Below are 23272 nucleotides of genomic sequence, written 5' to 3'. Positions count from 1 at the left end.
ACTGGTTTAAAACATAATAAAAACATTTGTGGAAGTAAGCAAGTAAACGTTAGAAACCATAACAAACCGCAACCTGCAACTAGTACCAATTCTGACAAGCAACTTTACATAAAAATAAGCCCAAAGTCGCTTATAATAAGCCGTCATGGCAACGCTGTACCTGCCTCTTTTCTTCCTTTCTTTTTTTCTCTTTCTCTTTGTTTTTTTCACAGCTCAGGTGAGCCACATAGGATGTGGCCAAACAGGTAGATCGAGTATATTATACTTAATTTGACTAGTCTGGCAACATAATTTTCCATTCACAAAAATGTGTCAACATACATCTAAATTTGATTGACAAGCTGGTATTTTAATCAAATTCTAATCGATTTTTTTTTATGTATATAATGTACTTGTCTATCCTCCCAAATGTATTGTTCATTTGTTCCCAAAAATAGAATATCTACATGACTGACTATCAGGATAGTAGGTTTATTGTTACCAGAGGACACAAATATTACTATTATTAATATTTTTAAATTATATCTGTCCTTTTTCCTTTAGGGAGAGGGATGAGAAAACATCGCGATACTTCGCCCTACGTTGAACACACCAAGGAGCCTTATTTAAGGAAGAGACTTTCTGGACACCGGGGATGCGCCATCACGCCAGTGCGACGAATATTCCGGTTGGAATTGCTGGATAGAGAAAATGACGTGAGTGGCCTTTCCTTACAAAAGCTTCCTTGACACACACCCGGAAATTACGTCATTCATGCACCCGGTGACGGTGTCTGTTGTGTTGGTTTGTTTTGTTTCTGAGGAATCCCTTCATCGTTCTGACTGAAACCTCCTAAACAGAACTTAAAATACTGCTGTTTTAGGCTCAACGTATTGTCGAATATGTTCATTTAACAACATTACACTCGTTAGCTTATCGCCAGCTAATTGCTGTCTAATGTAAAGTTAAACTGACAGCAGTCTGTGAAGGACATTTAAATGTACAACAATAACTGCTACAGTAACTATAACGTATTGAACATTAGTCAGCACTTTTAGCTTATCTTCTACACTATAGTGAAAGTATCTAGATAACGTTATCCACCTGTCCAACAACTGCTTTGTATGTATGGCTTTAAACAGTCTGGGACTCATCCAGCTGTTGAAGAAACCACTTCTGAGGTTCTGCTCACTGGTGGTGTCAAGTCCTGTTGTATTGTGAGTATTGAGTATTATTCAGTCATTTCATATAATAGTTAGTAGTATAAACCTTAACTCATAATTCTACCCTTCCTTGCCTGGGTTAAGTGGATACAGAATAGGTGGGCACTTATAGGGAGATCTGAGCACCTCGATGTAAAATTGGCTATTTTGGCCAAAATGTTAAAACATTTAATACTTGAAAAATGGTCTTAAGTAATGTAAAGTTTACATGATGTAAACATGCACAGTGCATCATAATCAGACGTAATCTTATCATTCAACAGATTGTTTATGCCACAAAATGACTGGATGTACAGCTTTTGTAGCAATTTGTAGCAATTGTAGAAATATTAGACCTTAATTGTGGAATGTTTAAGCATGTTCTAATCATGTACACTTTACTTGAATCCCAATTATATGGTATAATTTCCCTCATGAACTGTTCCCCATTTGCAGAATGACTGCATTCACAGACTTTGAGCCACTTGCAAAGAGACGAAAGTTTGAATTGGGTACCCAGAGATCTCTACCAACTTCTCTCACAGGTAACATAGCTATCCAGCTCAGTAACATACAGTAGTGTCAACTCTGATGTGCCCAACCTACTTAAAATGCTAGATTTATTTTTCGTCGTATGTATTTTTATTTTATTTTTATTAAAGAAAAAATATATACATGCCGTATGTCCTTTTTTTCACAGCAAAATCACATCTGCGTTTATGTACTCCATGCACAGATAACGAGACAGTGGATCAAGAAAGGAGAGCGAACAACAAAGGACTGGCAGAAATGGATAAGAAGTCAAAGAGTGGACAAGCAGGACTGCGTGGAGTTCGAACGACTAAGGTTTCACAACACAGACTGGGCCCCAGTCAGCAACAGAAGTTCAAGAGTACAATTCAAAGCTGGCTGCTGAAACCCACAACACTTTTAAGCACCGTCGAAGCGTGCAGCGATTCAAACGAAGAAGCAGAGATGATGACCGACGCAGGCGGCTCTGAAAGCACCTCAGCAGCACGTTGTCCGGACACAGAGAGCCACGTCTCTGAAGTAGGCCTGGCACAATTATTACATAATCCCCTAATCGCAATTATTTGAGATAATGGCAAACATTTTGCATAATCGTCATACTTGTTTCCATGTAAAAATGTTTTCATACATTTTCAAACATTTTCCAAAAATAGCAGAAATAGCAGATCTACAAGCTTACAAAAGCTTGTAAATCAGCTATTTCCGCATTTTAAAAAAAGTATAGAATGAATATAAATGTGTCAGTAAGTTATTTGTCATATCTGCCCTGTGCTATTGGTGATTATGAAGATTAAAAACCAAACGTAAATAAAAATTGTGTTCCAATGTTCAACGCCAAAAACACAATGAAATCGTTAATCGCAATTATTATATGTGACAATTAATCGTCAACTTAACATTTTGTAATCGTGACACAGCCCTGCTCCGAAGAGCCTGATGTCTTTAACCTGGACGAAGATACCCTGCCTCTAACGCCAACGTCACCACACGACCACGAGCAGGACGACTGGGTATCGCCATCCTCCTCCGAGGACACTCCAGGGGACAGTCAGCCATACAACACACCGCCCTGGCAAAAGCCGGAGGAAAGGAGTGGTGCAGCAGGGGAATCAAAGCAGGGCCCTGGCAAACGCAAAATAACAGACTTCTTTCCAGGCGCCTCTTCCTCCTCCTCGACTGCTGGCAGACGCGGCGGTCGAGAGGACTCTCCAGAGGAACGAGGAGGTGGTGGAGGTGTGGGAAGTCCTTCTGACTCTGACGACCGGCCAAACGCCACATGGCTGGGAACCCCCGTCAGTGAGCTTAGAAGAATGCCGGAGTGTGGCCAACCCCTACCTCGGTTGAGGGACTCTCCTGGCCGGCACACAGTCATGATAAGGGTTTGAACACTTTTCTACTCCTTATGGCACACATGGGGAACATAGGGCCTGGGGGCCGGACTTGGCCCTTTGACCATCTCAATCCGGCCCGCCAAGTCCTCAAAGAAAAATGAAATGACCCCCCCCCCCCAAATAACGTACATTCTAAAAGACTGCTGTATGTTAATGGTTTTGAGAAAAACATATTTAAAGGGTATTAAAGGGTTGAGTATTTACACAATAATTGCCCCCAATGGTAAATTCCTAATCTGTTTGTAGCAGTCAGGGCCAGACGGCATCGTCCCTTTTTAAAACCAGTATGAATGGGATTCAGTCAGTAACTCAATTAGATTGATCGAATTGTATCTTTTTCAGTAGCTCTCACGATCTCTTTAAATTCACCAATAGATATTGTGTATTTGAAATTACGGGTATAGAGAGAGGTATTTGTCAAGACTTTGTCCTATAATATGAACAGGTAGTACAAAAATGTCCTTTCATTTTATAGTACTGTTGCAGGCAAGGATGATACCTTCACTTTTAGGAATTGTAGCATTTGGACCACATTATCAGAAAAGATGTGGAAGATTTGTGAATCTAAAGATACCAAGTTTTAATGAATAAAATTGCAATATTTGCAATATTATCAGATATTATGCACAATAACGAAGAGATAACTTACTCTGCGAGTTGAAGAGCAGCTTGTAAACACTCACATACATCCTTCAGTTCCATCAATGCTGCATAGTACCCCCTCAATCTGATGGCATGTCACATTCAGAAATGTGTGCTTTATTCTCATACTTCATACATAATAATGATAATAACAACGCTACTTGTGCTGTTTGTTTTATTTTTGTATGGCGTATTCACACTTGATAGACAGACCTTCTTCAAAATGGCAAAGTTCCAGTTCCATATCCCAGCGTGTTCCAGGATACCTGGGATGACGTTCATGTGAAGATGCCCTGTTCACTCGAGAACTTGTTTGCAGTGTTAAATGAGGTACGTTATGTTCTAATGACACTAACATTGAAAGGATAGTAGCCCACCTAATAATCATAATATAATTCTATGGCCTGGCCTCCATGTCGAAGTGTAACAATTAAATAGGAACAAGTTCCCCTCGTACCTGGATAGGCCTAAAATGTGTCTGTGTCCTCCTTTTGAGAAGCGCTTATGCCGAACATGTGTGCCAAATGTTTGGCTCTCTCTATCATCACTGCAAAATGTCACGTTGTGTCACAGAGTAGAAAGAAACAGAGTGCCTCTTTACATGAACTTGACACTCATTCATAAGACATTCATAATCAAGCCTTACCTATCTACAACCCCTCTATTCACATTAATAAATATTTCATAATAGTCCTATAATCAGGCCATTATCTATCTGTAACAGGTATTTTTAAACTGTTACGACATATTCATAACTGGCTGCTTGTGATGTATTCATGATGTATGTTTTATTATGTATTCAAAACCTTAACACCAAGCTGAAGAGGGTGATTTATATATACTTAATTGCCCGCCGGTGTCGCACACAAAAAATAGTAGATCTACAAGTGCACAACAAGTCGAAGTGCACGTGGCGCGCAACCGAGTACAGTATATAAATCAGGCATAAGACTGAGTGCAGCCAAATATGTAGGTGTGTCCTTCAGTGTGCTAAAATGTTATAATTGTGCCATACATGCTACGACATCATTCAGTAGGCATTCATCTAATGAATACATCAAAACAGCTTTATATATAGAAGAAAGAGATTTGTTATATATAGCCTGATTATAGACTCATTGTGAACTTGAGGAGATTTGTCATAAGTAAGTAACTACCAGATTATGGAATGTATTATGAGTGTCTGGTTAAGGTAAAGGATTACCTTTTTATTTTAATGTAAACGCAGACATTGATGATGGTGCTTTTACAGGAAACGAGAGACAAGCAAAGTCAGAGCAGATGGGAACTGATCCAGGAAACTTTGACAGAGGAATTTGCAAGCTCACAAGATGTGAAGGTATGTTTCACCAATGTCATAATCATACATTAACATGTAATTACTTCAGTGTTAACTTACCTTTATTTGAATTAATTGTACTATGAGGAGAACTGTGACAATTGCCTGTTGTAGCAAGATGCAGCCACAAGGTGGCACCACAGTCCCAGAAACTATATGAGGAAAGATGACCCCCCTTTTTTATTTGAGAATTCAGATATTCCCAAACTATAACTGTTTTTCTTACTATAGAGAAATATTATAATTCAACTGAAAAAGAATGACTCATGTGCATTATACATTTGATAGCAAATGGCAATATATTTATAAACTAAATTGTTGTTTCTTACAGAACTCAATATTGAAATACAATGCTGGAAATGCCCAGAGGTGGGACTTCACAGCATTGCATTTGTACTGCAATAAGGTGAGCACCAGATATACATGTATATACAGCATATCTATTTTTTATTTTTATTTAATTAACCTAGAAATGGAGCAGCAATCGCTGGTTGAATTTCCATCTGGGGAAGAATGATTTAATTACGGCAAACATGCACACACACACACACACACACACACACACACACACACACACACACACACACACACACACACACACACACACACACACACACACACACACACACACACACACACACACACACACACACACACACACAAACACACATGATGAGGTTTAAGGATGTCGTCCAGACTAATGAAACATTAGGTATCCAATCATGGCACTTAGATTGCCCAGCAGAAGGTATCATAAACCAATGTTAGTGCCTCTCACAGCGCTTGGTTCAAAGACAGTGTACAGATGGCTCATTAGCCAGTGATACTGTTGTCTGCTGCAACTTGTGGCAGCCATAGTGATATGGATGCCTGATTGGACACTGGATTAGATTCAGATTGGCATATGTGTTAAAGGAAATGTGAATCAATCAATATCATACATTTATATTCGGAAGCAGGCTTGATAGGTTCCAGTCTGCAGCTTTGCCACGGCTGCTGCCAAGAGAAGTTATAAAGACTTATCTAGAATGTGATACATAAGTTCCAAGTCAAACATGCTTAAACACTTTAAGCACTAAATACTTTGACATACGGCGAATAGCGAACATAACGGATCCACAAGCTCACAATGGATTGCAATATGTTAGCTGCTGCTATTTTCTCTATTTGGGAAATTGGTGAAATCTTGAACAAAACAATTTAAAATCTTAATATCTTCATTAGAAAATAAAGAAATAATTGCCCATAATGATATGCCCAAAATAGGGATGCCAAATCTATGTTTATTTACTTTCTAATTATTGAAAATGTGTGTTTCTTCCAACACACAATTCCGCCAAGATTGTGGGGATAGTATTGGGTGCATTGTTATCATCAGTTTTGGTTGACTAACATGGTGGTGCACACTGAACGCACTTGCTCAGTTTTAACGCCCTAAATATAAAATGTTGACTCTTGACTTAGGATGTAGGAATTGGTTGTGTAGTGTGTTATACCCACATTCAATGAAAACAAACAACGTGTCTTGGAAAAACGGGTGTCTCCATTTATCAGTTCTCCACTCTGCTTCTGTAGTTGTACCTTTTGGCCTGTAGATAGTGTGGTTAATCTCTGGATATCTGTATCCACTAGGAAACTCGGTTGATAGTTTGTTAAAAAAAACAGAGGAATACATTGAAATATTAACTTTGCATGAATGTCTTCTTAGCCAAGGCAAGCGACAGTTCTAGCCTAGTATAAAGTACTGTGTGTAACCCTGCATGTGTCTCATAATTCAGCATTCATAGAGGGTCACTGTTGCTGGTGCTTGTGTGTCTGTTGGCAGACATCTTTGCATCCCTACTGTGTGTTACACTACGCTCAGGCCCAAGTACTGTATCTTATAGCTCATGTGGTACAGTATATCTAGAAGAGAAAGAGCACAGTTATTCTCTAACTAACTAGATGAAGCGTTGTGAAAGCACCCAATACACAGTGTTGACTTGGTTATTTATGGAAAACGAATTCAAATGATCCGAGATACCAACACAGAACACTTGGGCAGTGTATATGCTCTTTAAAATGAGTTAAAAAAAACGAAACAAAAAACAGCACAGATAATAAAAGCTGTTTATTTTCCTCAGTGATGAGATGATCCAGACATGTTCTGCAGACATGACTTACATAAGCCAGTTGAGTAAGCGCTCTAGCGATTTTAGTTCTGGACATGGTGACTCTCATGATGTCCAGTCCAATTCCTTACTGACAACACCAACCCAAGTGGATGGGACTTTAAAGTCGAATAATTTGCGTATCACATCATGGTAGAAGCTTATTGAATTTAACCCAAAATATTTTAAAATGGGGGGGTCCGCTGCCCAAATACATATCATTTTGGAGGTCGTTGACATGAAAACTTGAGAACCACTGATATAACAACATACGTTTTTCAGAAAACTGTTTTTAGAACTTTTGTAGAATCGGAACCCCAGGCCTTAATGGGTTAATACTTAATAGGTGAAAAGAGGCTTTTGAGACATTTGGATAATTTACCTATTGAACGTTCTATTATTAAAGCTCTGCTTTGCGGAGAACATTTATAGTGACCTGCTATTGGGTGAAGTCATTTTATTTTCAGAGCCGAGGGAAAAATTGACCCGGGTGGCGTCATGCCGTCTAGAGCGCTGTTAGTTGATTGGCCGTGGCACTGTCGCCAGCCTCTGCACCTGCCCTGTCTGGGGAACATCCATCATACCTTGTCTTGATGTGTGCTGTGTCATCTTATGTGCACAAACACATATGACACTCCCAGGAGAACTGGAATCAACTGGTGAATGGTGATGTTGTGCCATGGGTGTTTCAATTAGAAAATCTTCCCTGAGCTTGTAAGAAGAAAGAAAAAACCTCAGGCTTTAAACCCCATTTATACTTCGTCGTACGACGGTGTCACGCAACAAAAATAGCCTATCTACAAGCTCACAATGCGTTGCATCCGTGGTACGTTGTGAGCTTGTGGATGAGCTATTTTCTGCGCGCAACTCTGTAGTACGACAGAGCATAAATCAGACGTTATTCCCATTCAGGGGAACAGGCATGTGGCAAGGTTTCACTGCATCTGGAATGGCATTTATTGTTTCTCCCCGGTTGATTTTTCATCCAGGGAAAAGATACATGTAATATCTGTTTCTTTTCCCAGTATGTCAAATGTTTTGCTGTCATTTTGCCAGAGAACAGTAATGGATTTTGTGTACGAGGATGACAGAGGTTGCTGCCCCTCAAACGGGAGGTGGGAGTCAAGAGAAGTAATTTAATCTTCTGCCAAAAGGTCACGTTTAGTAGCTTGTCAAGAAATGAAAATGCCTGACATTACAGTTCAGAGACTGTATTATTTCATATTTATGCTTTCAAATAAATTGCAAAGCAGTTTGTATGCTATAAATCACATTGGAATGGAGGTTTTAGTGACACAAAATGAAACAAATACAAGTATTGTATTCTAATGTAAGCAATTATGAGTTGGCCTAAAATAATTGTTCACTACATTTCCTTATATCAAATATTAACTCATACATTTTATGATTTCAAAGGAAAGTCATTGACAGATAATTAAATAAACAGCTAAACTAATCTAATCCTTGACACTTACATAAAAAAGAAATAAAAAATCCTGGTAACATAAATGTCATCGTAGCCCGCACTACATGGTTTATTTGGGTTTTATATTGGTTCTGCACGGGCACAGACATTTCCCATTCATGAAGAACGTTTAGTGCTTTAGTGTTTTGTCCAGATGTATTCAGAGCTCGTCTAGAGCTGTGGTTTATCTCCCTAATTTGCATTAGTAGTGATGACGGTTTTCTTATGCTGTGAAGGCAAAAATGTGATATATTGAAAACACGAGGTATTTACATGGCAACACTAGGTGCAGGTGGTGGCCCAGAAATTGTTGCTAAGTAAAAAGCCCAATGTTTGATGTGTGCTTTGTGTGTTTTGTGTGCGCTTTGTGTGTTCTTTGTGAATGCATGACTCTCATAATTTTAAACTCACCATGGTGACCACTGATGATGTGTTTCAAAAACTGAGCGCCCTACGACCAAACAAGGCCACTGGCCACGACAATATACCCTCCAAATTTAAAAAAAAAATGCACCTCAAAGGCATTAAAAACAACTTCAGACCTCTCAAAACAAACTGATCACCTAGGACTCAACTAACCCCTGCTGAGTACAGCAACTTGAAAAGGGACCAGTGCCCATGTACCTGTTTGACTACTTTAAAAAAAGTCTGTGATTCCCACGGGCACAACACCAGAGGGAGCTCCAGAGATCTTATTCCCCCAGATTCGGCACAAACATGGGGATGAATGCATTCTACTGTTATGCCATCAAAATGTGGAATGCCCTACCAATAGCCATCAAAAATGTGACTCCCTACCCTCCGTCAAACCCGCCATAAAAGAGCACCTGTCTGCAATTTGCAACTGGGCCTAGACAAGTCTTCTAGCTTGCCAAAATAAATTACCCCCAAAGTTTTTCTGTAAAGATACTTTTACTGCTCCTAGTATTGATGATCTCTTGTACAGTAATGTATGTCTGTATATATATATATGTCTGATGAATTGAATACACAGGACCACAATGGAAACAAGCCCTCAGGGCTTTTTGTGTTATCCTTTTAGCAATATTGTATAACTATACCTCTGTACTTTGTGCAAACTGTTGATAAAGTATTCAATCAATCAATCGATACTTGTGGTTCAGGTGGGAAGAAAACTCAAGCAAGCCTTTCCTGTGAATTTGGCACCAAAAGCAACCTTATACATGCATATGAACTGCCTGGAAGTTCACAAGGGCTGTAGTACGAGTTGTAGTAATGTTGACACTATTGCAGTTAATCACAACCAACACTTACTGTATTTGAGAAAGTCATTTGTGGTGTATGTAAAATTGTATCACTATGCAGTATGCAGCAAGGCAAATTGATTTTGTTCAACCTTGCATGTGAATTTGAAGCCTAGTTACAATCTCCTAGAGTAAACTATACAGTAAATAAACGACTACAGTATGTCAGCAAAAAAAAAAAACAGGCGTCAGAGTGGGATGAGTCTGAATGTCAGGGAAGAGCAGGGAATGAATGGCATCGAATGACAGGGCAAGCAGCCTCACTGAATATTCATCTCTGCAGATGCACCTCATGAATAGTAGAGAAGGCCCTGACAGACAGCGTCAGATTCTGTTTGGCTCCCTTTCCCTCCGGGTCTGAGTGGCCCAGATATATTGATGGATGTGAGCTTGCAACCGTTTTGGTTTTTGAAATGGCCACTCATCCTCAGAGGCGGTCGCCCGTATTGCTTTATCGCTTTAAACACTTTAAGATTTGCATCCATATTCTGGGCGTTATTGGCAAAAATATTTGCTTGTCTTTAATTTTCAAAATTTGCAGATCTACAAGCTCACAACGCGTCACATTGCAACATGTTGTAGATCAGCTATTTGTGCTATTTGTCGTACGCATATAGGGGATTAAGTGGTTAACCACTTGGCGTTGGAGGGCAACTAGCAGGGAGAGTCGCTGTGGTAAGTCTGGATGTTAGCTGTGCCGGTTCCTTGCTACTGCCCCGCCCCCACCCTGCTTGATTACTTTGTCACTTTGATGTGATGTATAGAGCCGTTTCAAGTCATACGAAGTGTTAGTTGACTTCATTTGATGCACTGTCTGCCGCTGATTTAGAAGCAGCGTTACCTCAGCCAAACCGACCCATCCCCCTCCCTCCTCAACGCCCTGTCACCCAGCGTCATTCACTGCACCCAGAGGAACAGTTTATGATGTCAAGCAGGTCATTACTTATGAGTCAGTTTAGTCAGGCCTCCTTTGCCATAATACGTCCTGGACTAAATCGCTAGCCAAGGCTGCTCGTCCAGGGGGGAACACGTTGTCCTATCTATCCCTCAAACGTGCCTGGTCATTTGCATCTCTTCCAGGAAGCCTGTTTAATCAGCTGGCATGGCCCCCGCAACCTTGATGAAATTGTTCCGTGATTGATCATTCTGACATTTGGAGAGCCAATATGGCCGTAAATAAGGGTAGTATATATATCGTCTTGTTATGAAATATACAAGTCTTTTGGCAGCATTGTGAAGTCATGGTGTCATTTGTGCGCCTACGATATTGTTACGAATGCACTGCTCAGCTGAGGCCATGTGTTTTTATCAGTACTTAATAGTGTCTCCTGCATGGCGTTTGGAACGTTACCCCATGGAAACCATCTTAACTGTATCATAGCTGTTTTCTAGCAGCAGCCGTTTCACTCCTACACACCTTGAACCTATGCATGTGGGTTAAGGCTTCAATCCGGAACTTATTTTAATGACTAAATGTTTATTTACTGATCTATAATAGTAGAATATGTTAATACAATATAACTAGTACGTCTGCAGTGGTTGGAGGTGGTCTCCCTGCTCCTCCACTGAGAAATTTAGACCCCAGTGTCGGGTAGAACACCTGCGTGTTGTAGTACTGCCTGAAGCTCATAGCACAATTTCTCCCCTTACCAAATGAGTTTGAATCCTGGGTACGACATCGAAGTTATGGATTGCATCTTTAAATTTAAGCTGTCATCATTATAGCAGTGGGGCTTATTATGACATTTTTAGTTGTGTCTTGAATACGGCTTGCATCGTATCCATAATAATCTGTGGCGTATCTGTATGCAAAAAATGCACCTATGGTCAAATTGTTTAGCATGTTGTTAGACGTCTTGACATGAATGAAAGCTGTCTAGTCTGGCTCTCTGTTATCTGTCTTAAGTCGGTGGTTCTCAAATTTAGGTCCCGGAGGGGTCCTGAGGGGATTCCAGTTAAATACTTACAGGAGCATTTCGCCCATTTTCAACCGTATCTCCATACAACTGGTCCTCATTAGTGGTCTATTTTTGACAAATGTTGACAAATCATGACCAATGTTCTCTTAATGGGGCTCTGTGGCACAACATCGTTTCAAAGGGGGCCGGCGCCAAATACATATCAATTTGACATCCACTGTCTTAACTAATCAGCTTCGGCAGCTAATAATGTCACAGCTGAGCTTTTCAGCAGAAAAGAAACAGTAACTCTCTCTCTCTCTCTCTCTCTCTCTCTCTCTCTCTCTCTCTCTCTCTCTCTCTCTCTCTCTCTCTCTCTCTCCCTCTCTCCTCTTTCCTCTCTCCTCTCTCTCTCTCCCTCTCCCTCAGGTCCTGGAGCCTGATGCTGCAGAACATCTGCTGGGTTCGATGCTGCCAGACGTGGTGCAATTAGCACTGAGAGCCTCTGAGCTTTGTACCAAGGTAACAGTTGTCACCAGCCTGGTGGACACAGAATCATGGTCTGCTACGTAAACAGATTACAACAGCAGCTTGACCCCAGGTCAGGACGTGACAAATGGCAGCAGGAAAACTGTGAGGTCAAGGAGTCTTAGCTATTGGCTGTCACTTAGGAGGAGTTTTATGGTCGTGCTGGTCATCTGGTGGCAATTTGTCCTGCACATGATGAAGGAACACATCTGCAGCAGGAACAGATCTTCTCAGATCTTCAGATCTATCAGCCATGCAGCTAATCACCTGTCAGGGAGAAAATCTACCTTGCACTCAAAACAGGATTTACCCACTTACAGTAACTCCTGCTTTGTTGTACGATGTTGCATGGTGAAAAAAGTCACAAGCACACAACATGCCATTGAGCTAGTTGAGAGCTTGTAGATGTACTATTTTAGCTATTTAAAAAAAGTTTTGCCTATAATGACATGCCAACATAGGGACAAGATTAGCTCCGCACGGACGGACGGACGGACGGACGGACGGACGGACAGACAGACAGACAATTTAACCACTTGATCTACAAGCTCACAATGCGTTGCCAAAGTGACGTGTTGTGAGTTTGTAGATTGGCTATTTTCGGCCAAGATATTTGGTGTAGAGGGAAAACCCCTCAGTGAAGTATATAGAGTTTAAGTGGTTAAATTCTCTTGTCCGCTACACTGAGCAACAGTCTACGCCCAGACTGGGTTGGAAAGTTGCCGTGTTCGTTTTATGAGTTGATTTCCGCCCCCAGGTCTGAGCGAGCTTGACAAATATAATGAGACAGAAAATTGAGCAGCTTGTCTTGGATCGATTTAAATGCCACTTCTAGTCCTCAGAGCCTATTGAAATGTATGGCCTGTCATTGAAGTGGAGATATGGAGATTAATAGCAGGGCAAGGAAGAATGTGTTCTCTGCAGTGCTCCACTGCTGCCTTCCACAAAATTGGGAACTAACTTGCTAACTGATTTATTTATTATTGGTCAGCACCGGAGAATTACATTTCTGTGCCTGCTCAATCTATAGTCCTTATTGTGGCGTGCACTCCTCAAACAGTAATTTGCAAAACACTTTCTGCTTTTGAAATGTGACGTGGCATGAACTCTAGTAAATGTGAGATTGCCACATCTACTCAATACCCTTTGTGGCGCAGACCCTTTTGTCATTATGGGATGTTCTTTTTATTCAGTGGCGTGCATATTTATAACCCTGCAGCTTTTTTCTAGACATATGGATCACTTGTGTGCATAGACGGGCCTTGATTGTAATTGTGATTACTGATTCGAGAAGGCTAATTGAGCACCGAGTGGGGCTGAATTAGCAGCCTGTTTGTGTAACATATTTCGGGGAGGGGGAAACAAATGATTTTGACCTTCTACAATTGTGCCTCCCTGAACCCCTCTAGCCCATACCTCTCCTTAAAGAAGGGATGAGCCACTCCATCACCATGTCTCAGGAGCAGGTGGGCTGTCTGCTGGCCAACGCCTTCTTCTGCACCTTCCCCAGACGCAACTCCAGGAAGTCAGAGTACGCCAACTACCCAGACATCAACTTCGCCAGGTACGCATGCAATGAAGGAACGCACTTTGTTTTTTATTACACTGGGGGTCCTTGATTGCAAAGGTTAGGAATGAAGTTGAGAACCAGTGCCAATACACATTACACGACAGATACCAGATTGTCTTACTAACCTGTAAGGCTGGATATTGAGAAACGTCTTTGCAGCAAGGAGACGTCGACTGCACTGAACCGATGCTATAAAGACACAGGACACAATTAATTAATTAGATTTTTTATTTATTTATAAGGTGCTTACCCGGTTGCCCCAAATGTTAACTAGAGGTCCGGAGTCTTTGTGCAATATATTAGTCCGTATTTTTCAATAGATTTGTGTTTTAATCTCGTCTGTGGCCGAACGCCATTTTCCTCCCCCCTCGTTTACTTTCTGTTTACATTGAGTGTAATTCCGACCTTCACCGGAATGAACACTACACAATAACAATTTATTAAGAGCTTCTTAAGTTCTTACCTCATTTCTTAATCGGTAAAATACACATTTTCCCTCCCAGCTTATAAGCATTAAGCACCTGGCATTTTAAGCTCCCACCTTGATAAGCTCCCGTTTGATTTTCCTAAATTCTTAGTATGTTATTTTATTTAGCATACCCAATAAGCCCCGTACCAAGGATTGGGGTGCCTTGTCTGGGTAGAGGCGGGCGGCGTGTCGCCTGGTTCTTTTTGAAAATTCTGAAAGTCCAAAGTACCACCAGGTCCCTGCGGGGGGGGCATTACATGACATTACACACAGTAAAATCTTCATAATAATTGGTCCTCACTAATGTTTATGATAATATGGTACCATTTTAGCCTTTGCATAAGCCTGCAAGGTCGTCAAGGCTACGGCAAGTGCTACGGCAAGTGCTATGGGCTGAGGTGGAGTCTGAAGAGGTTAGTCTACAGATTACGGTGGAAGATAGGGAGTGAGTCTGCAGTTCAAACTGCATTGGGGAGTTTGTTCCGCAGTTTGGTAGCCAGATGGGAGAAGAGTCTGGGATGTGTGGAGTGTTGTCCCGGATGTTTTAGGGAAGGGTCTGACAGCTTCCCTGTGTTAGCTGATCTGAGTGAGCGGGAGTAGAGAGGTTGTAGGGTTGGATCAGGTTTTGAAGATATGGGGGTGCCATAGCTTTGGTTGCTGTGTTGCAGGCCAACATCAGTGTTTTGTACTCTGTGCGAGCAGTAACTGGGAGCCAATGGAGGGAGCGGAGAAGATAAATGATCTCTTTGTTGTTCTGATATAGATTAATAACACAGTAATGTGAGATATATTACCTTCCCACAACAGACAGACATAAAGCAGTGCAGTTACAATGCAATTGCCTTTGTTTAGAGCCACTGTGTGCAATTTTATTGTCTAATCACGTTATTGAATGCAGCGCAGACATTTCCCTAAGCCTGGAATAAACTAGAAGCACCAGTCAAAAGCCCCATGGGACTAATATATTGTCAGACGAGTGCATCGTTTAATTGATGAATTACTCCTCAACCAAGATTTTACAATTTGTCACTTCCTGATTTAGTAGAGGAGAGTTTAGTCGAGGTAAGGAGAACACAGTAGAGAAGGTTCTGCTGGTGGAACTAAACCCAAGGTCAGCATGTGGTTCGTCTTAACGACAGACTTACCTCAGGGTACATGGTACTTGATGTGTGTAGGGATGGTTTAACTCTGATGTGCCTGTTCAAAACTACTTTCAACCTGGCATCCCTATTTTGGGGCAAAACATTTTCAAATTGATGAAAAACTGTAATTTTTTCTTCAAAAATAGCCCGTTCTGCAAGCTCTTAACGCGCCACGACATGTTGAGTTTGTAGCTATTTTTGAAATAAATGTGAGTCATTGCCATATTGGAGCACAATGCACATTTCCTGATCATGCATTGGAATGATGGAATCATACAGTAGCTTTTAAATGTTTTTCTGCCCAATGACGGGCCTTGGAGAGGATCAAATTACACTTTGTTCGCTCCCGTTTTTGTCATCACACTTTTCATGCAGGTCATTGGGTTGGAGTACTGGAGGACCAGCACTCTTTATAATAAATCCGTAAAGGCAGCAGGATCAGTGGTCTTGTTTTGACAGATCACTGCCCAGTTGGGTCCCCCATCTCTGTGGGTATCGCAGTGTAATTACCTAAATGGAGGAGGGAATTAGATTAACATTGACTCAGATGACTGCTCCGATAACTGAGAAGCCCATTGGCTGTTTGCCGAAGTCTGAAACCCAACATCCTTTTAGTCTACATCAACATTTCATTCACATTTAGCCTTTTGCCGTGATTGAAAAGAGAAGCAATGCTTCAGTTGCATTAAAATAGATAGTCCCAGACCCAGACGTCTCAAGGTTTTACATTTCCAGTCCATACAATCTCACCCATTTTGGTTTGTCAAGTTATTAAATGTTTGGATTATTGCACTTAAATGGGCTTATTAGAGCTGGTACCATGCTGTGTTCGAAGGTCTCTTTTATCATGCACAAAGTGGACTTTCGTAGGGATACGGTTATGGCAGCACTCACTTTGTACTTTTTGGTATTCTTTAAACTAAATTCAAATATTTATAGTTGTGATTTAGTTGTGTCCTGGTTTGGGGGGGGGGGTATTTTTTGTTAGAAAAGTTTCCACAAGTCGTTTCAGTTTTTCCATTATACATTTTACTGTGAATATAAATATATGATCTTTCTTTCTTTCTTTTTTCTTTTTTTCTTTCTCTGCTTATTTTTGTCTAACGATAAAGTACTCTGTTGTGCTCTAAATAGCACCGTTGTTACTTCATGTCTCCGCAGCTCTGTGATGGATAAGTTGGCATTATGTAATTATGTAATAATTCTCTATTCCCCAAAGACCATATTGTGCTCCATTACTAAAAGCCTTGCTCCTACCAGCGGCCGCCAGCTCCCGTCAAAGACAGGTTCGCCCCGGGGACTACATGACGCAAGATTGTTTCTACCGGCCACAGTGACAGAAAAGAGAAATGGGAGCGAGAGTCGACTTAGATGAATGACTTTCCCTGGCCCTGAAGGGCTCTCAGTGCATCAAGCCTTTGTCGTCATTTCATTTCGCTCACATGAAATTTCTCTCTTGATTGTTGTGGCATTTTGAGGCGGGCAGTGGAGGAGTTCTTTTAGAGCTGGCCGGAGAGGACGGTAGTGGCCTTAATGCTGGTTAGAGCATCTACTCCACTGCACCTCACTGGTAGCAGCCTTTGTTGTTTTTTTTCCCTCCCTTTTGGGATGACATTTTACCTCCCAGGGACCATGCTCCTTCAAAGGGACATAGGGCTTGTTAATGTGTCCCTAAGGAGGGAGCCCTGTCTCTTTTTGTGTGAGTGCTGTGAAGTGGGACATGAGTGTGACTCGGTGATGGCTTGGCCCGGGGCAACTCCATTGTTATAACAGTGGAGGAGCTCCTACATAATCGGGCAGCGAGTGAAAGGGAAGCTGAGTGAGATATAAACTAATTCACATCAAAAGTTAAAGCATGACTGAACTCACATGGCCAAAGTTGAGGCCGTGTGCCTCTGCAGCGCTGGTTACGTTGGATCTGGCCTGCCCCCCCCCCCCCCCCCCCCCCCCCCCGTTTTTTGCTGTTAACCACATTAACCCCTATATCAATGTATATATTTCACCCCCCAAAGAATTGTGGAAATAACCGATATACAAGCTCACTACGTGTCACGATGCAATGTGTTGTGAACTTGTAGATTGGCTATTTTAGCTATTTATTGTACGACAAAGTATATTGGTTAAGTGGTGAAGTAGCAATTTGTTCTGCAAAACAAATTGCTGAATGCGATTTAGATCGCATGCTGTTTAAAAAGATGTTTGGTTTGATGTTTACCTGGTATCCTACTAATAGTGCTTATTACCTCGTTGTTTGTCCATGCCATTTTACTCTGATTTCACACTTGTAAGTTACCTAAATGCCTGAATTGTAAATTGCAGTAAAAGAGGTGATGTTTGCACTTGTCGACAGTGTTTATCATTTTGAAATAATAGCCAACCACATTTTTTAAAATGAACACATTAAAACCGGGGAAGCATCTGTGTTATTTGAAATACTAGCGTTGGCTATAAAAAAATAGCAGATATGCAAGTACTTGTACATGTGCTATTTTGGAAATTTCTTTGAAAAATCTTGAACGTGTGATGAGACCTACTGATTTAGAATGCATTTGTAGAATTGGCCTCATGTCTTAATGGGTTAATGTGAAGGACAACAGAAATTAATTGACCTTTCTCCTTCTACCTTTTAGGTTGTTCGAGGCCTCTGCAAAGACGGCTTCTTCTCAGAAGATTGAGAAACTCAAAACCCTGATGTGCTATTTCAAAAGTATCACTGAGCAAAGTAGGTTCTCCTGATGCTGCAGAATTAAACTCAAAAGCTTGTGAGCTCTATTGAAAATGGCATTATTCTGTATATTTCTGTATTGTTTCAGAATTCAGGCTATAACGCTATAATGATGTGTTTTTGTTTACCCGTTTGCTTTTCAGAGCCTACTGGTCTTGTAACATTCACAAGAAAATGTTTGGATAGACCTCCTAACTGGAAAAGGTGCAGTATTTTGACTGTGTGCTGTCAATAATGTATTATGCATCTATTCTTCTTTCTTCTATTTTGATATGGTTCTTTTCATTTCAGCTCACAGTCTCGGCTCACAAAGCTGCACATTACGTGTGAAGGGACCATCGAGGACGATGGCTACGGAATGCTCCAGGTAAGACCAAACATAGTGATGGACACGCACTTAATGGCATTAGCAGAAGGCAGTGGTGTTGTGGGAACCCAGGATGATGCTTGCTGTTTTCTTGAAGGATATTCAGGGTATCCTGAAGGATGTCCTGAAGGTAGCTCAGTTGGTAGAGCACTCGCCTTTGGTCATGGTTCAGGGTTCGATCCTGGGCACCGCCAACTCGGCGTATGAGTAGCACGGCTTGGGTGTGGCAGGTCTTGGAGCTGATGGTAGGTCTTACGTTCTACCTCAGCAATCCATCTCCCAGGGGTCTAGCGCATTGAAATAGGGATAGACTCCCGTGTTCTCGGCTGATACCGACAATAGGCCTCTCCGACTTGCTTACTTACTTACTAAAAAACAGCATATTGGGCAAGAGGAACCGCACATGCCAGGATCGCTAGTTCACAACCCTACACAGTGACTGCAAAATCCTGTGTGTTAACCATGGACCCTTAAAGGGTCTGTAACTCCGAGGTGAACAAATGGAACCAAATAGACCCATCATTTGGTTCCATTTGTACACTCTCTTTGTTAAAGTCCACCTTTTTATTATGAAGTTTCTGACTAAAACAGAGGCCGGTTATGTCTCAGCCAATCACAGACTCAGCCGACCGTCTCCTTGGGCTATGGGAAGTTAGTTGTCCCTTATCTATTGCCCTACCTTTAAAACGCAGGGTTTTACAGTTTACACTCAGAACTTCTCTCAGTAGGAAAGAATCAAGATGCTAGTAACCTACTTGTTCCCCCCTGCTGTAGACTTTTCACCCAGAATGCTTACTGCTGCTTACTGAAAGTGCCTTTGAGGGAAACGGGTGTCGCGTCTGGGAGTCCCTGCCGGGACCTGGGGTCACGGCCTCTGAGCCTCCGCTGCTCTCGTTGCCGGCCGCGCTGCCGTTACACTGTCACCACGGCCCCATCTCCCTTTCACTTTTTGTCCGCCTGCGGTTGCCACAAACTGACAGCTGATGTGCACACATGACCTGCTCCGGGGGGCTCCCCCCGCACCCACGATTGATGGACACACTGGTGGGGTGGGGGGGAGGGAGCTGACAGCCTGTCAAAGCAGACTTAGGAGGGTGGCCGCCTGTCGCCGCTTTTGAGTGACCAGTTCAGAGAGATCTGCCGGTGGACTTGCCACCGCTCTGTGGCGCTCCCTCCAATTCCTTGTGCGGCGGTGATGTGGCCCCCACCACCACCACCACACCGTCCGTAGGTCACTGATCCACGACTGACAGTCCCAGAAATGGAGATCGTATACGTTCCACTTTGCTGCTTTCGTAACAGAACGATCTGTTTACACGTCTGCATGCAGGTTTTCTTTTGAATGCCAAACAGACTAAAATAAGTAAATTGGGGGGGGTCGTGGGGCATGCACCGAATCCAGACGTCAGACGTCTGAGTCACAGCAGCACGTAAAGGCCTCTCCCTGTCCCTTTCTGTCAGAAACGCAGAGAAAAGGGTTCGACCCCATCATGGTGTGTTTCCTCTTGTGTCCAAATTTGGCACTCAATACATTGAGTTTGACAAATGCACTGTGGGAGCTCATCTGCACTGTGGTGTACTCTATCTCTGACATTAGCACAGATATAATATTACCCATGTAAAGCACAGAAATAATTCACTTTATTACGGTTTCACTTGTTTTCAAGACTTGCTTACTAAATCATGTTATGCAGCTAAAAAGACTAGTAGTAAGCATATTTGTTATTTTATCCCTGTAAATTCACATTGTCAAATTGGACATGCTCTTCCGACACATTTATGTGTACTTTAATGCTGTACAATATTTGTACGTTTAGCTGTCATGAAGTATTGTTTTAAGTACTTTATTTGTCCACGCTTCAATTTGTTTAACAACTTAAACCGTGCATCATTGACTGGGATACCCCAGGGGTCTTTAAATGGTCCCCTCCTTTTCCCCCCCTCTACACCAAATCTTTTCGCTGAAAATAGCCGATCTACAAGTTCACAATGTGTTGCAATGCAACACGTTGCCGCACCTCATCTATAAGAGCTACTATGTTTTCAGAATAATCACCTATTATGACATGCCCAGTAACGATAAGCTAGCTAGGGTTTCATGTGGTTTAGTATCATCTAGGCCTGTCAAAATTAAGTAAGCTTGTAGATCAGCTATTTCTGCTATTTTGTCAGTATGTCAGTAATTTCTTTTTATATTTAAGTAATTTGTCATATCTGCCCTGTGAAGTTTTTGATTATGAAGCCTAAAAGGCTAAACAAAAATGTTTTTTGTATTCATAACAATTTCATCGTTAATCGCAATTTTTTGTATGTCAACATAAAATTTCTAATCGTGACAGCCCTAGTTGACCGTTGGTTTTGATCATGTGCAGGTGGATTTCGCCAACAAGTATGTGGGAGGGGGCGTGACGGCTTCCGGGCTGGTCCAGGAGGAGATCCGTTTCCTGATCAACCCGGAGCTCATTGTGTCCCGCCTCTTCACCGAAGCCCTGGCCCACAACGAGTGCCTCATCATCACAGGTCAGCACTTTGAATCACCTGCTGTTAGGTTTGGGATCCGGAACCAGGCGGAACCGGATCCAACACTGCAGAACCGGTTCCATCTCATTTGGAACCGGTTTCCGGAACCTTTTTCATCACACTGTCATCACACTTCGCGTCTGCTTTGCAATTACAATACCGGTCGTTCTCAAACTTTTGAATTTCAAGGACCACCATGACTGACAGCGTACAAATGGAACCAAACAGACCTGTAGTGTAGAGGTCCGTATGGTTCCATTTGTACACTCTCAGAGTTACAGACCTGTCGGGGTCCATTTGGAACCCTTTTGTAGCAATCGTTAAAGGGAACCGTTCAGGAATCGGATCGTTAAGAAGGAGTTATTAAGGAACCGGAATCGTTAAAATCCTGAAGGATCCCAAACCTACCTATTGTACACATCGAGTGATTTGAAAACCTTTCAATTTCAAGGAACCCCCACTTTGATATGCTATAGGCCCATGGACCCCCATTTGACATGATTTGTTTTTATTTCTGGGACCCCAATCTACACTCTAAAATCCCCTGCATTAATTTAACTCTGAGTTGCAGACCTGTAATGGTCCATTTGGTTCCTAACTATCAATCATTTAGCTGGAGACCCCCTGTAACTGTTTGGGGGGGGGCCTTGTGAAAGTTACAGGTATGATGTGTGTGATATCAAATGTGAGCTTACCATAATCACTGTAAGCCTTAATCATATTCCATCATATTCAAGGGCTTTTGGAGAGAAATGAGACAGACACCATAGAGCACTGCAGAGGGGAGGTGTGTGTGTTTCTGTGTCCAGCTGATGCTCGTTGACTCTCGTTAATGTTATATACATCAAGGCAATTATGTTTCTGCACTCATTTTCGGTTTCGGACAAGAATTCTCCTTTTGGTCCAAAAAAACGCTGCTTATTGATGAATCGATGAATCGATTGATAAGGTTATCAACTATCAATTAATGAATTAATCGATAATTTGCATCCGTAGTTCTCTCCTCTTAGTATTTGAACTATAATCTGACAGAAGGAAAACTAGATGTTTGCTTCCAGTCGAAAACGCAGCAGGTAGCCTGTACATGGCAGACCCTGTCAATTTACCCCTGTCCTGTCCCGGCACAGCATGGAGGCGGAAGCATGCTTGTAGCAATCACCCCTTTGTGCTGTATCTGTTCCTGCTGCCCTCTACCCCATCCTGCCTTCTGATTGAATACAAGTAAGAGAGCCCCGTCAGTCAACTTGGCCTCTGTTGATTGCGGGGCTCTTCTGTTGAGTAATTACTACTCGCTGTACTCAAGTATATACAGTAGTAGTCACAACAAACACGGTGGGAAATACCTCGGTTAAACAGTAGCTATAGCTAGACCGCAGGAAGGAACCACCCCCAGGGGGTTGATAGTGGTTGTCTGTTTCAGAACTGGAATTGTTTTATTTTTTATCTGTGCAGACCTGTTGTAGTTCTGAATGCCAATGGAAACTCAGTGGAGACTCGTCAAGTCAAACTGTGTAATACCCAGTTTTACATCCTGGCTTACGAATGGGAATATAAATGAGCTAATTTAACTAATCAGAATTCACTTGTCGTTGCACTTGCCATAAATGGTTTTTGGCTTTGTTTATTTTAATTCCTTTAGATCTCGTTCTTAGCTGACCCAATGTGTAATGAAGCCAAGAGTGGGTAAGGCAAGGCTAGCTGACCCGGGCCCAGACTGTTTAAATCAATACTACAAAGAGTATTATGGCTGAGTAACTGCAAAGAATGTGGCTTCTCCCCTAAGATAGTTCCACTTAGCCCTTGATAAGGAGGTCATGTCTGAATGATTTTTTTTTGCAGAGGTGTATTGAATTTGCCTCTGCAATTCCTGTTTCCTACATGGAATGAGTCTATTTACATCAGTCGTCCATGGCACACCAACTAGGGAATGTTTGGTGATCTCCATATTTAGAGATAGCAGGACACATGCAGACAAACTAACAAACGGATAGACAGACAACACTTGAGATATCTGGATCTATAGATAGAGAAGACTAGTGCAGTACCCATTGTTACTTTGTGCAGTAACCATTATCAGAGTACTTGGAGG

General features: G+C 41.8%; 1 protein-coding gene across 3 annotated transcripts in view; it reads left to right on the top strand.

Moving 5' to 3' along the window:
- The first annotated feature begins 226 nt into the window (after positions 1-226).
- The window catches only part of LOC311059930 (poly(ADP-ribose) glycohydrolase), a 40666-nt gene continuing 17620 nt past the window's right edge, over positions 227-23272 (top strand). Inside the window, exons 1-15 of one of the 3 annotated variants that reach the window (XM_084078052.1) lie at positions 227-245; positions 544-695; positions 1122-1196; positions 1638-1726; positions 1882-2231; positions 2630-3091; positions 3953-4075; positions 4998-5084; positions 5416-5490; positions 12292-12384; positions 13800-13954; positions 18202-18293; positions 18440-18500; positions 18588-18663; positions 21036-21183. In XM_084078052.1, the coding sequence (XP_083934178.1) occupies positions 691-695; positions 1122-1196; positions 1638-1726; positions 1882-2231; positions 2630-3091; positions 3953-4075; positions 4998-5084; positions 5416-5490; positions 12292-12384; positions 13800-13954; positions 18202-18293; positions 18440-18500; positions 18588-18663; positions 21036-21183 (1891 nt within the window). In that variant the 5' untranslated portion in view covers positions 227-245; positions 544-690. Of the gene's footprint in view, positions 246-543; positions 696-778; positions 1197-1637; positions 1727-1881; positions 2232-2629; positions 3092-3952; positions 4076-4997; positions 5085-5415; positions 5491-12291; positions 12385-13799; positions 13955-18201; positions 18294-18439; positions 18501-18587; positions 18664-21035; positions 21184-23272 lie in introns of those variants that run through there. The other 2 variants (XM_084078053.1, XM_084078051.1) reach the window with 2 other exon arrangements.

The sequence above is a fragment of the Gymnoscopelus microlampas genome (genome assembly GCF_963454915.1).
Source record: "Gymnoscopelus microlampas genome assembly, chromosome: 14".
Taxonomy (NCBI): Eukaryota; Metazoa; Chordata; class Actinopteri; order Myctophiformes; family Myctophidae; genus Gymnoscopelus; species Gymnoscopelus microlampas.
This window is presented reverse-complemented; position numbering and strand designations above follow the sequence as displayed.